Consider the following 13,578-nt stretch of genomic DNA (forward strand, 5'->3'; position numbering starts at 1 on the left):
TGTGAGTTGGGGCAGTGGTTGCCATTGACAACTAGTCCAAGCCCAATCTCTGAGGCAGGCAGCACACAAACTTTGTGCTGCCTCCTCATTTCAATGATGCCTTCCAGTGTCAAACATGCTGCTGGCTGGCCTCACACCCAACAAGAGGCTCAGCAGCATACGTAGCTGGCACATGTTATCGCTAGCCTGCACATTATAAAGGCAACCTCCCCTTCTTAAAGGAGGGTTGCACTCATTGGGTGGAATTTTACGGCCTTGTCACGGCTGGAGTAGGGCCATATAAAATGGCGAGCCGTTCAAAAGTTCATTGGCTTCAGCAGGACCGTAAAATCCTGCCAGCGTAAAATTCTGCCCATTATTACACAGAAGCTGCAGCTGACTGTCTGTTCAGGAATTGGCTACAACGAGAGGCACAGAAAATGTGGTAACAGGCAAGAGAGAGTGGAGATGGTGGGAGATGTTAGTGTAGTGGTAATATCAGTGCACTAATAATCCGGAGGCCCAGGCTAATAATCTGGCAACATGGATTCAAATCCCACCACCATTGCAGCTGGTGGAATTTAAATCTGAATATAAAATTTGGAATTGAAAGCTAGTAATGGAAATTATCATAAAAATCCATCCATCTGGTTCACTAATGCCCTTTAGGGGAAGAAATCTGCCATCCTTGTCTGGTCTAGTCTGGCTTGTGTGTGACTGCATGTGTAAATGCCCTCTGAGATGGTCCACCAAGAGTCACTCAGTTTAATTAGGGATGGGCAATAATTGCAGGCCTCATCTACATCGCATGAATAAATAACTTAAAAAAAGAGACCTCCCAGGTTTTCTGATGCTGCACTGGAGGCATTATTACAAGAGGAAAGGAGAGATGCAAGGTTTCTGTAAGGGGCCAGGAGGCCCTTAAAGTACAACTGAGAAGAGAGTGGGAAAGGTACCCAGTGAGGGCAACTCCTGGAGTCTGACCCTGAAGGCCTGACAGTCAGACTCCGCCAGAAGTTCAACCACCTCAAACAGGTGGTCAAGGTCAGTGAATACATCTTCACGTAACATCTCCTACCCACGCAACACCAACCTCTCACACTGCTCAATGCGCCACAGACCCATCACTATCCCAGCAGAAATCAGGACTCATACCTAACATTCAGATACTCCACCTCACCCTCACAGACCTTCCAATGCTACCAGGCTCACACCCATGTCTTGCTCCTTACACATGAATTCAGCTATTCATCTACGGCAAGCACACCACCCAAATCCATTGCAGCACACTCACTGACATCTCTCCTTCTCCATTAAAAGAAGGGTGGCCCATAAAAGGATGGAACAGTCCAGAATTCGAGGGGCACAGGGATGCCTACAACACCCCAGCCTTCTGGAGGAGACAGTGTTCATGGGGATGGTTGTGACAGAGAACATTCAGGATGACTATGTTCCTGCCTTCTGGCCCTTCTCAACTCCCACCTCATCCGAATCATTTTATATGGCATGAAATACAAGCTGCAGATGGTGTAACCATGGAGATATCTTGCTTTCCACCTTACCCCACATCCTTCCCCCCAACCCTCCACTTCAGTGAAAAATGCTTCCAGGTACCAAGAATTACCACCTGGGCAGCCAATAGAGCCTCATGAGGAAGGGCAAGAGCTGCTACAGACCTCTGATGAAGATGCCCCATCACTTGGTCTGACAATAGCAAAGACAAGCTCAGGTATTGACACCGTGCATGCCTTAGAGGGTAATACAGTCCGAGTGTGCACATAATGAGTCACCAGGCTTGGGTGATCTGCAGACTGCGCAGAGGAAAATAGTTTGTCAACTCCTCAGAGGTGTTGCAATATGCCTTTAAGAGATTGCAGCATGACATCACTTGATGGGATGTGTGTCATGTGATCTTTCATGCTTCCAGCAGACCACACACACACAGAGCTCTGACATCTTCAGGTTTTATACCTCTGTATAAATGTTCCCATGTGCCTAATCTTAATAAATGCATCCACAACGTGTTTACATAATCCCTTATGAGCAATTGGTGCTTTTTATATCATTTTAAATGATATAATGCAGCAGGGGTTGCTTCTAAATGACATGATGTTCAGCCTGGCGGTAAGATTAAGTGCAGGTATGACATGGTGAACAGCGTTAAATCATGCTACATGGCATGAGGTGCCCCTCAACGTTCTGGTAAGACCACAACAAAGCCACATCGGAAAGTGTTGAAATCACAGCATGCTAGCTGTGCAGAAAAGCTTGAAGACACAGTGAGATAATACTCCAGGAAAGAGTTGGTAAGCAGATGAATCCCTTGTGGTGCTATTGCAATGAATAATCTGTCAGTTCAGTGAGTGGGAGAGCACGTCGAGAAGACCAGCACTGGGAAAGCTCAGTCAGGAAAGGCAAGTAACCAGGGTGTGGGCCAGATCAAGAGCGAGTGAGGGGGAGTCAAACAAAGCAAAACCATCATAAAAGTCAGGTCAGAGAAGGTTGCAATTATAATGGGCGGAGCTTTGGAAAAGCACGCAAAAGCAGCTACAGTGATACTCATCCCAGGTATTGTAGGAGAAGAAAGGTCAAAGGGATATTGTCAAAATGTCCACAAAAATCCCCAGTTTGAATTGGGATGCAGCTGATGACATATGTGAATTCAAATTGTTTAAATAGCATGCAGAGCTATGGTTTCTTGATTCAGATGTGTCTGAACCAGACAAACAAGCCATAAAAATTTGCCTAGCAATAGGCAATGAAGGCTGAACACAGGCTGAACACGTCAGGATTAACAGCAGAAGAGCTAAAGGATCCCCAAAAGTTATAGGCTTCATTGGAAGTCTGGTTCAGAATCAGGTTAAACTTCATCGACTAGAGTTCATGTCATTTCGACAACAGTCTATGGAATCCATAGACCACCTCATCACCAAATGCAGAGGAAAGGGTACGTACTGTGAAGTTTCAAATGCAGAGCTAGCAGGCAGAGTTGTTAAGTTGGCGATCACATCCACTCCCATGGAAGAATTCCAGAAAGATCTGCTAGACAAGCCCAAGACATAGTATTGAAGAGCTACTCAAGGATGGCCTTAAGTACAAAGCAATTCTTGCAGGTTGATGAAGCTTACAGGTCCTAAGTACAACCCCAATTGTTGATGTGCTCACTAGAACATCCAAATCTAGCAGAACATGTGGAAGATGTGACCTTCTGCATGCACTAAAGGAAATGCCCAGCTTTCCAGCAATTCTGCAAGGCATGTGGCAGAAAAGGCCATTGGCAGCGGCAGTGCACCAGAGCAAAAGCTGATGCAGATACAAAGAGCCATGCACTGATCCAAACTGACTGTATGCAAATGGTATCTTCAAGCAATAAGAATAACCATCCGGTATTCTGTCAGAAACATATACATGAGGTGATCGACAAACCCGAAAATGATAATGAGATGAAGAGCAGTGAACGTGTGTTTCACACCATCAATCTCATGGAAAACAAAGATGCCATCACAGTTTGAAGTGTTTGCCACGGTTCGAATTATCTGCCCTAAGAAAGTTGGTAACCACTCATTATTGGCTGAGATTGACACAGGGGCAAGTGCCAACATACTACCCTGTGAATTCTAAAAGACATGTATCCACAGACCTGGAAGGCCATGGCAAAACTTACTGCTGTGAAACTCTCAGCGTACAACAGTTCACTGATTCCACACATAGGATCCATAGTCCTGGAGTGCAAGTACAATCTATCCTCCTGGATGTGACAGATGTTCTGCATTGTGAAGACTAAAGGTCCAGCAATTGCAGGTCTACCAATATCCTGTGACCTTACTGTAGTAAAAATCCATAGAATTAGTCAAACTTAACAAGGCAGATCAACCTCAGAAACAACTACTATCACCTCAGTTCACAACATAACATTAAAAATATTCAGAATATTTCAACAAAATTGGCAATTTCAAATGAGTGCAATGTTATGTTTGCAGGAGAATGCAAGTCTGCCAACTGATCTATTACATTTTGCACAGTGCAAATGCCGGCAGCTACAAGAACAAGCAATGAAAGATTCCGCACTACGGAGACTGTGGAAAACAATCATTGAAGGATGGCCTGATTCAATTCAGCATGTCCACAAATGCGTGAGACCATTTTGGCCTCACCAGGATAAGCTAGGCATCTCCCGGGGAGTCTTCTTTAAAGGCAGGCAGATCATCATACTAGGAATTTTGTGACCTGATATTCTTCAACAACTTAATCACTCACATACACATAGATCGGACGAGAAGACTCGCAACAGAGACAATCTATTGGCTGGGTATGAACAATGACACTGAAGTCATCATCAAGAAGAAGTGCGAGACATATAAAGAGCATATGCCAAGTCAGCACAAGGAACCATCGATTCCACATGAAGCTCCTGCCCATCCTTGGTCCAAAATTGCATCCGATCTCTTTCATGTCCATGGCACTGACTTCATTGTCATCATCACCTACTTTGCCAAGTACACCATCATTTAACAATTGCACAATACATCAAGCACAACTGTCAGACACACTCTGAATGCTATTTTCAGTTTATTCGGTGCACTTAGAGAGATCATCATGGATAACGGTCTTTGATTTATTGGTAAACCATTTCAGGATATGTGTGAGAAGTGGAATATCAATCACACTACTTCTTCTCCTCATTACCCTAGATCTAATGGCCTAGCTGAACAAATGATTTACATGGTGAAATCCCCAATTCTCAAATGTAGACAGACCAAATAAGAACTACACATTGCAATGTTACATCTGAGATCGACACCTTTAAGGGCAACTATTCCATCACTGGCAGAGCTCATGTTTGGCAGACCAGTGCATTCCAATTTACCTACTCTTACTCTTTCTACTCTCTCAGAAACTAGAGAGCAACTTTTAAAACTGCAAGAGAAGATGACCAACATGCACGATAAAAATGCGGTGACAGAATTGCCAAATTTAGAGCTGGGACAACAAGCTTGCATCCAAGATCCCACAGAATGTACATGGCAACCAGCTGTGGTGACAAGGATTTGTTCAGAATCAAGCTCCTATGAAGTCATTATGCAGAGGTGCAATGGTAAGGTGTACAGAGGACAAATCAGATCCATTCTAGTTTGTCAACAACCATACAGTCCTATTGCAGCTAGGACAAGATCCCAAATGTAATCAAGAACAACATCCAAGAATGACAAGTCCACAGATCAGTGCGAGCAATTAAAGAAACCTCCAGACAAGGTTACCATGACAAGATTACTTCTACGCCTTAGAGACTCGGATTCAACAGTTCTATACACATGTGAAATGGTAATTAACATATGTATTATAAATAGTTATAGTTCATTGGAAGGGGGAGGGGGAAGTGTCTTTAAAAAGAAAGGGGAATGTTGTAATATGCCTTGAAGGGACTACAGCATGACATCACTTGAAGGGGTGTGTGTCATGTGATCCAGTTTTAGTTTCACTCTTGCTTTCAGCAGAGCTCACACACACACACAGAGCTCTACAGTTCTGATGTCTTCAGGCTTTCTACCTTTGTGCAAATGTTCCCATGTGCCTAATCTCAATGAATGGGCCCACAACGTGCTTATACAATCCCACTATGAACGATTGGTGCTTTTTATGTCTGTCAGGAAGATATAATAATGTCCATAATGTTATTAGAATTGATTGTAAATAGAGTCTGTGTCTATGCGTGTGTGTGTGTATGAGTGAGACTTAATTGAATTAGAGGCAGCTAGTTCGAGTGCTTTGATGTAAGAAGAGAAGTTAATTGGAGAAGTTGAAATGTTAATTACGTAAACATGGGGAAGTTTTAGAATGTGAAGTGTAAAGGGAGCAATTTGCATTTTTAAATAAATTAGTGTGGCTTTAATTCAAAAGTGGGGGTGTAATGTATACCTAGCCAGCAGAAATAGTAAGAAATAGTCTGTTTATTTATTTTTCCCAAAGATTACTGGTAGAACTTAATGCTATGAGAGATTTGTATTATCAGGAAGGTAAAGTCCAAAGACATAGTGAAACAATGGGTATTTGCATTCAAAGGGGAAAATATATATAAAGGGGCGAAGGCTGTGTGTAAGTGAAGGCAGTCTATGATTCAACAAGTGTGAAATGCCTTCAGCCTGTATGTACCAAACTGCTGTCTCCAGGGAATGAAGTTAAGCGAACTCACCTTGAATTTGACTGTTCAGGATATCGTTTACTTTGCCTGAGTCTTTTTGAAATATGTGTCTTACTGTTGCCTTGACAGAAGTATAACTAGGAGTCAGATTAAATAGGGGATTTAGAAGTTATCATAGTAGTAATTTGTAGATCTATTTTTGTATTTAAAATAATTTCTTCGTTTAATAAATGTTTAATCTAGTTTTGTAAAAGGCTATAAGATTTGGTGGTCTTATTACTACTGAATTCAAGGCACACATCTCGAAATTTATACAAATTGCGGAACAGGTTGCAGCAGTTGTTTCAAGTTTCCCTTTGAGATTTGAACAGGTCAGCATTTACCAACATCTGTGCCATAACAATATTATAAAAACATGACAAGAGATTGCAGACCAGTTCTGCTGCCAAGGACTCGGATGTGGACTTTGACGGGACATCCTGCAGGAGAATGCCAATGGGCATGCAAGACAAGGTGATTGTTGCATTAGTGGGCCTGCCAGGTAGCCTGTTGTCACTATCAAAGGGTATGGAGGAGTCCAGCTCCAACTTGGGACAGGGTTTCACACAGAGTTTGGAGTCCATCCGTTCCAGTGTGCAAGTAGTGGTCATCTTCATAAGTTGTGGACTTGCCAGTGTTTGGTGAGCATTGTCTCAGTTTCCATTTCAGCAGAAGTGAAAGCTTCACAAAGGCTCAGTGCAGCAGTGGAAGTTCAGGCTGAGGTGGTGAGATTCAAGCTTACTGCCATGCAAGCCGACTGCTGTCATCATGTATGTGGATCTCAGTGCTCAAATGGGTTTGCAGGGTCTCAGAAATCCAGCAATATGTACTCCATGCCTGTGGCACCATGGAGCATGACCTGCTGTCCTCTCTCAGAATTAGAGCATTTTTGCTCCCACTGTTGCCATTCCGCTAGTTCCCATGTTGTTGCCTGTCAGCCAGCTAGCCCAAGCTGCCCATGTTGAGATGGCACAGTCCAAAGCCAAGCCTTCAGGAGCTCCAGGAGTTCAATCTGCAATTCCATCTGCAGTCTTCCTAAGTGAAAGTCAGCAGCTTTCCAGCAGCCATGTTGCTGTCATTGGGTTAGCATTGCGTAGGAGCATTAGGACAGGCAAAGGCACCTACAAGACAGACATGGATGCACAAGGAAGACTAGTTCAGTTTTATCCATATATATATATTATTGGATGTATTATTCGACAAGTTATGGAAATGATTTTTGTTGACACTCTGATGGTACCTAGTGGATGAATTGAAAGGTGGGGAATTGTGGAACAATGATGAGCGATGAGGATTTAGGTGAACCAGAGTCTGTAGGCGCTCATGGGCAGCCAATCCATGGTGTAGTGGTCTCGGATGCCTTCTCCCTGTCTCCCCTTCCTCCTTCAGCTTCTTCCTGTATGGTTTCCAAATATGAAATATTAAGGACTGCACCCACGTGTCAGCCACGCTGTGCAGAATACAGCCAACCAACACGAACTTGGCCACTCATGCTGGTGAGTACTGGAGGACTCATTCTTTCTGGTTCAGGCAGCAGAACCTTTGTTTCAGGATCACGATGGTTTTCTTCACATTGTTCCTTATTAGCCATGGCTCAGTTGGTAGCATTCTTGCCTCTGATTTTGAAGATTGTGGATTCAAGATCCACTCCAGGGCTTCAGCACAACAGTCTAAGCTGATAACTCCAGTGCTGTCCTGAGGACGTGCAGCACCATCAGGGATGCCATCTTTCATTGAGACACTAAAATGAGACCTCATCTGCTCTCGCAAGGAACACTATTTTGAAGGGCAGGGGGAGAGCTATCTCTGGTGTCCTGGCCCACAGTTATTCCTCAATCAACATCACTAAAACAGATTATCTGATCATTACCACAATGGTGTTTGTGGGAGCTTGCTGTGTGCAAATTGATTGCCATGTTTCTTCCATTACAATAGTGACTACATTTCTTAAGTACTGCATTGGTTGTGAGATGCTTTGAGAGGCCTGTTGGTCATGAAAGGCACTATGTAAATGCAAGTCTTTCTTCCTTTCCTGTGGCTGCCTAGCTCCTGCATGGGCATATTGTCCTCACATGGTTTGATAGCTGGGCTAAGTTATGAGCCAGGTGTACATTGACAGAAATGTGCGTTTCAGTGAACTAGTTAACTGCTGGGAGGCACCCCAACCATGAGCACACTTCACAAGTACTTTATTAGCTGCAAAGCGCTTTGGGATGTCCTGAGATGTTGAAAGGTGCTATATAAATGCAAGTTCTGTCAAGAGGGTGGGGATCTATGAATGAGTTTCTCCTAACATGGGAGTGAGGTGGGGGGGGGTGGTTGGTGGGGGGCAGAGATCCCCCTCTCCTCCCTTTCTGAGTTTCCATTATCCTCTTTTGAACATGGTGATCTTGGTGTCATGGTGGCTGGTCATTTACCCAAGTGGCCATTCTTTATGTAGGAGCTTGAACAAAAAGGCCTGGCAGGCTGTTCAACCAGAGCGTCATCACCCTTGTGCCAGACGTTGCCCTCAACCAGTGATCATACAGATGCATGCCAGAAAGCAGTACCACAGAGTGATCATGAACTTAAACTCTGGGTAAGCTTTCTACCCCCAGCCCCAGAGGCAGTGATACCAACTGTCGTGACCCCCTCCCCACCCCCCACCTCTGCCCTCACGACCCCAGCAGATCACTGATGAACCCCAGGTCCTTGGTTGTTTTTCCAGCTCAGTCCCATCCCCCATGGTACATTTACCTCAATCAGCATTCCAACAGGACAATAAAATTTAATAACATAGCTCAAACAAAATCAAGATAAAATTTCCATACAACCTTCAGTACTCTCAGTGCCAATGTGCTGAATGTGTTTGAGATTTTATTGCACTCTCTGCACATACGGGAACACTGCTGTTTTCATGATAGCTGTCTTACTCCATGCTGGTAAGGAATCTAATTTATTCTGCTTTACAATGAGATGTGGACCTTTGAAATGCTCTAATAATATTCTGGAGACTTGCCAATACAGGTTCAATCATATGCTGCAATAAATAAAACATGTTTCCACCAGATAAGTTTTAGAATCTTAAAGGAGGCCATGGCATTGTAATTTCTAAATGTGTCCATTAGGTGGGGTTTGTGTCTGCTGGGTAGAAAGGAGAAGTAAAAATGATTTAGAAAATCATCATGAATCTCACATGCTGAAGGCAATTTTAAAAAAAATCTGTAATCCACCTATATGTATAAAGTAGTATCTTGTCACCTGGACAGCCTGAGATGTTTCCCATTTGAAGAGCCATCACTTAAATTTGACTGTTCTGAGACAAGGGGGTCCCCTCCCTACTCCAGCTGCAGTACTGCCACTGCTGCCGCATTGAGATTAGGTAACTCTGTATGGATAGGCAGCCAATTTCTACACAGCAAGATTACACAATTGGCAAAGGAATGAATGACCAGATAATCTGTTTTTTCTTTTATTGCTCTGGTAAAGGAAAGAACGTTGGTCAGCACAGTGATATTCTTCAAATGGCACAACAGGATCTTTTGCATCTCCCTGATCTGACAGGGAGGGCTTCGACTTAACATGTTGGCTGAAAGACATCGCTCTGAACTATGCACACCTCTGCAAGTAACCAGGATGAGGCGTTGGCGATCCTTCTGGGGTAAAAACTTCAGGTCAGCAATGCAGCATTTTTGGAAGGAGCTGGAGGTAGATTGGAGTCGGAAGCTAGTTGTTACGGTCACTGGTTTTGCTAAGGCTATTGTGTATTAACCACTTATACACTTATAGCAGGTGGTGAAGCTCTGTATCTGCCCCTCTGCTTACCAAGAGCCTGTGAAGCCAGTTCTCCACGGTTGCTGTCAGATCTGCAATTATGGTTGTTGACATCACAGTGGGTGTTGCTAATTAGGCTCTGCATGTCTCCCTGGCGTACTGAGTTCTGCCAGTAAGGCTCTCCTAGTAGCTGGTTTCCCAAACTTGCCTTCTCCCATACAGTGCCACTTAAAGTACTGAACACTGTGCAAATTCACTGACAGAGAGATCAGCTTGGAAGTTGTTGTGTGAGAACTTTGTCCCATTCCAGATCCCCGCTTTCCAGCCAGCAGACAGCTCTGTTAATAGCTCGGACAACTGCTCAAATTTCCAATTGTCTTTCAGTAGGCAAACCCATGGGTGGTTTATAAAAGGGGGTGTCCTCTTAGTTCCTAATGACAAGTACTGAGTATTCTGTACAAGTACAGAATAATAGTACAGTTCTTCAGGATCAATCTGTGGCCTGTGCTGAGTTAGCCAATCAAGGGAGTAATTGGGACATTATGATTGGGCACACTATCTCAGAGAGGAGTCAATATCACATTGGATTCCTGGTGCTCAGTGAGCAACGCTCAAAGCTGGGTGTCAACTGAGGATGGAGTTGAGCATGTAGTCATTCATCCAGGCTCACATGATGAATGGTAACTTGGACAACATGCTGAAAGGGAAGCTGATGCCATGGAAGTGCACCGGAGCACGAGTCAGCACTCAGGAGTGCAAGGAAGGAAATGGTAGCCCAAAAGCAAAATACTGCAGATGCTGGAAATCTGAAATAAAAAAAGAAAAATGCTGGAAATACTCTTTTCTGATGAAAGGTCAGAGTCTTGAAATATTAACTCTTTCTTTCAACAAATCCTACCAGACCTACTGAGTATTTCCACCATTTTCTATTTTCATTAAGGATATAACAGTGTGAGTGTGTATATAGACTTGTTTATGAGGGAACTCTCTTACCAGATATACAGAAGGTGGGCTCCCCAGACCACTGGCCAGTTGGCAGGCAGGTACGCATGGCCGATCCCGAAAGAATGTGGCCCTGATTACAAGTAAAATTTACAGATGCTCCAACCAAGTAGAAGTTCCCTTTCTTTTTCCCATTCTTGGGCTCTTCCAGAAACCCACAGGAGGTCACTGAAGAAGGAAAAGAAAATCAAAAGGGATTGTCACTGATGTGAAATCCAATATTCAGAAACACAAAGAAGCTTCAGAAGATTATAATCTCGTGTCTGTCACAAAGTGTCCTTTATTTGTTGGGAAATCTTTGTCTGACAGTATTCTCAGCAACAAACCTTTCATCTAACACTGACAGCTTTAGGAAACCAAGATTTATGAGTCCTTCCTCCTGAGCATTGATCTGAAAAATGCAACGGAAGCCGTATTTAAAAATCTGAACCTTTAGAACACTGATTCAAAACACACAAATCACATATTCCTCTGGGATCCCATATTGACTAGCACCAGCTCAGGCAGGATTAAGAATATTGGTGATTCTGATGCGCAGCCTATTTTTCACTAAAATCATCTTAGTCAAAGCCACCAACCATATTCACGTGATCCTTTTGTGTCCTCCTTGATCTTCCTGCTGCATTCCCACAGACCACCACTACACCCTCCTCCAGCATACCTCCACCATTAGCCATCAAGTTGTCAATCAGCAGAACCATCATCAACTGAACAACAACCTTCTATTCAGTTCCCACGAAAAGCTCTGCATCCATCCCACTCCCAACTGCCTTCCCTGGCTAAACCCAAAACAGTGCAACCTCAATGTCCTGTTTAATGCCAAGTTGAGCTTTGAACCCCACGTCCTATCCAAAACCAAATCCAAACTCACTTAGATCACAGCAAAATCATTTTGCCACTCCTCACCCCCGCTGCCCAAAACCCATTGTGTTCAAAAGTAACAACTTTCCAAGTGATGTGTCTGAAGAGGGAGAAGTTGCAGTGCCGTGTGGGAAAGGGCAGGGAAATGGGACTGTTTGGATTGCTCTTTCAAAGGTCTGGCACAACCATGATGGATAAATGATCTGCTGTAGGTTTCTAGGCTTTTGTTACTTCCAAGTCTGACACCTCCTGACCTGCCTGCCATGCCCCACCTTACATAAACTCCATCCAATGCTCACACTTTGTCCTGCAGGTCCACCATCTCTATCTTTAGCATCCTGCATTGGTTCGCCATCCTTGATTTAATTTCCACAGCCTAGCCCCACCAAACCCTTTGCAACCCGTGCACAGCCCACATCCCAGCTCATGCCCTAAAGTCTTCTACCTGATTTCTTCTGCCTATTGCCCTATTCCACTCTTCAACTGTTGATGTCACAGCCTTCAGCTGCCTCTTACGTATACTTTAGCATTGTCTCCCCAACATTTCTACCTCTTTCCTCGATTACAAAAGCCCCCTCAAACTCAAAATCTTAAACTCTGTCTTCTAGTCATCTCTCCAATCTTCTCTCTAACCAGATCATGGTTCAGGCCCCAGTTTAGCAGGGGAGCTCATAATCCAGATTGATGTTTCATTATCGGCAATTACTGCATTATTGGAGGTACTGTCTTTCAGATGAGGTGTTTAACTGTGCCCCATCTGTCTGCTCAGCTGAATCTAAAGGAATACCATGAGCTATGTGATGATGATCAGGGAGTTCTCCTGAGCAACATGTTTCCGTAAATGTAAATTAAAGGGCATAAAGATTCAAGCCCCGCTGCCCTCAAGACTCACTGGGGGTACACAGCCATACAATCCATAAAAGGCAAAAGAATAGGTTAGAAAGTTGTGTGGTCCTCATAGTTAATAGCTTACCGCACTCCATCAAGTGCACAATTCCCACTTCTATGTTCACAGGTTGAAAATCCCAATGCATTAGGAATACAAAGATAGAAGATGAAAAGGATGAGAATAAAGTTATGAAATGATTTGATAGGGTAACTATAAAGAAGATTGTTTCACCCATGGGGGAATCCAAAATTAGATGTCATAAATATAAGATGGTTACTAATAAATCCAATAGTGAATTCTGCAGAAAGCCCTTTACCAAGGGAATGGAGAGAATGTGGAACATGCTACAATATGGAGTAGTTGAGGCAATAGCATAGAAGCACCTGAGGAGAAGTTAGAAAAGTAAATGAGAGAGAAAGGGATAGAAAGAGATGCTAATGTGATTGGATAAAATAGGATGAAAGAAGCTTGTTTGGAACATAAACATTGACATGTTTCAGTTAGACTGAAAGGTGAGTTTCTGTGCTGTGATTTCTATGTCATTTTATATAGAGAGTTAACAGGTAGAACAGCAGTTACATATCTCACCTGGCTCAAGGTTTTCAATCAATTTAACGTAGCTTCCATAGGAGAACTTTGTTTCCTTTCCCACCTGAATGCTCCTGGTTACAAGAATATCAAATTGGCAAAACTTATTTCCTTGACACACGGCCAACATTTCAGCACACTGTGGATCTCCAGAGTCCTCCGACACATTGAAAATGGGAGTGAAGTCCGGGTCATGTTTGGGAGCAAGCAAATAATTGTCCAGCAAGAATGGGCTGTCATAAGTGAAGAGAGAGCTTTTATTTTCAATCGCCCCTAAAAAGAAAACATAAAATTAATTAAGCCAGTGTGCACCATCAAAGACCACTGA

General features: G+C 43.5%; 1 protein-coding gene across 1 annotated transcript in view; it reads right to left on the reverse strand.

Annotated features, from left to right (window-relative positions):
• susd2 (sushi domain containing 2) overlaps positions 1–13,578 on the reverse strand; it is a 148,142-nt gene that overhangs the window by 59,316 nt on the left and 75,248 nt on the right. Inside the window, exons 12-13 of the mRNA XM_041203058.1 lie at positions 13,251–13,523; positions 10,904–11,080 (exon numbers count right to left, since the gene is read on the reverse strand). Coding sequence (XP_041058992.1) covers positions 10,904–11,080; positions 13,251–13,523 — 450 coding nt within the window. The remainder of the gene's footprint in view (positions 1–10,903; positions 11,081–13,250; positions 13,524–13,578) is intronic.

Source organism: Carcharodon carcharias, chromosome 13 (genome assembly GCF_017639515.1).
Source record: "Carcharodon carcharias isolate sCarCar2 chromosome 13, sCarCar2.pri, whole genome shotgun sequence".
NCBI classification, from domain to species: Eukaryota; Metazoa; Chordata; class Chondrichthyes; order Lamniformes; family Lamnidae; genus Carcharodon; species Carcharodon carcharias.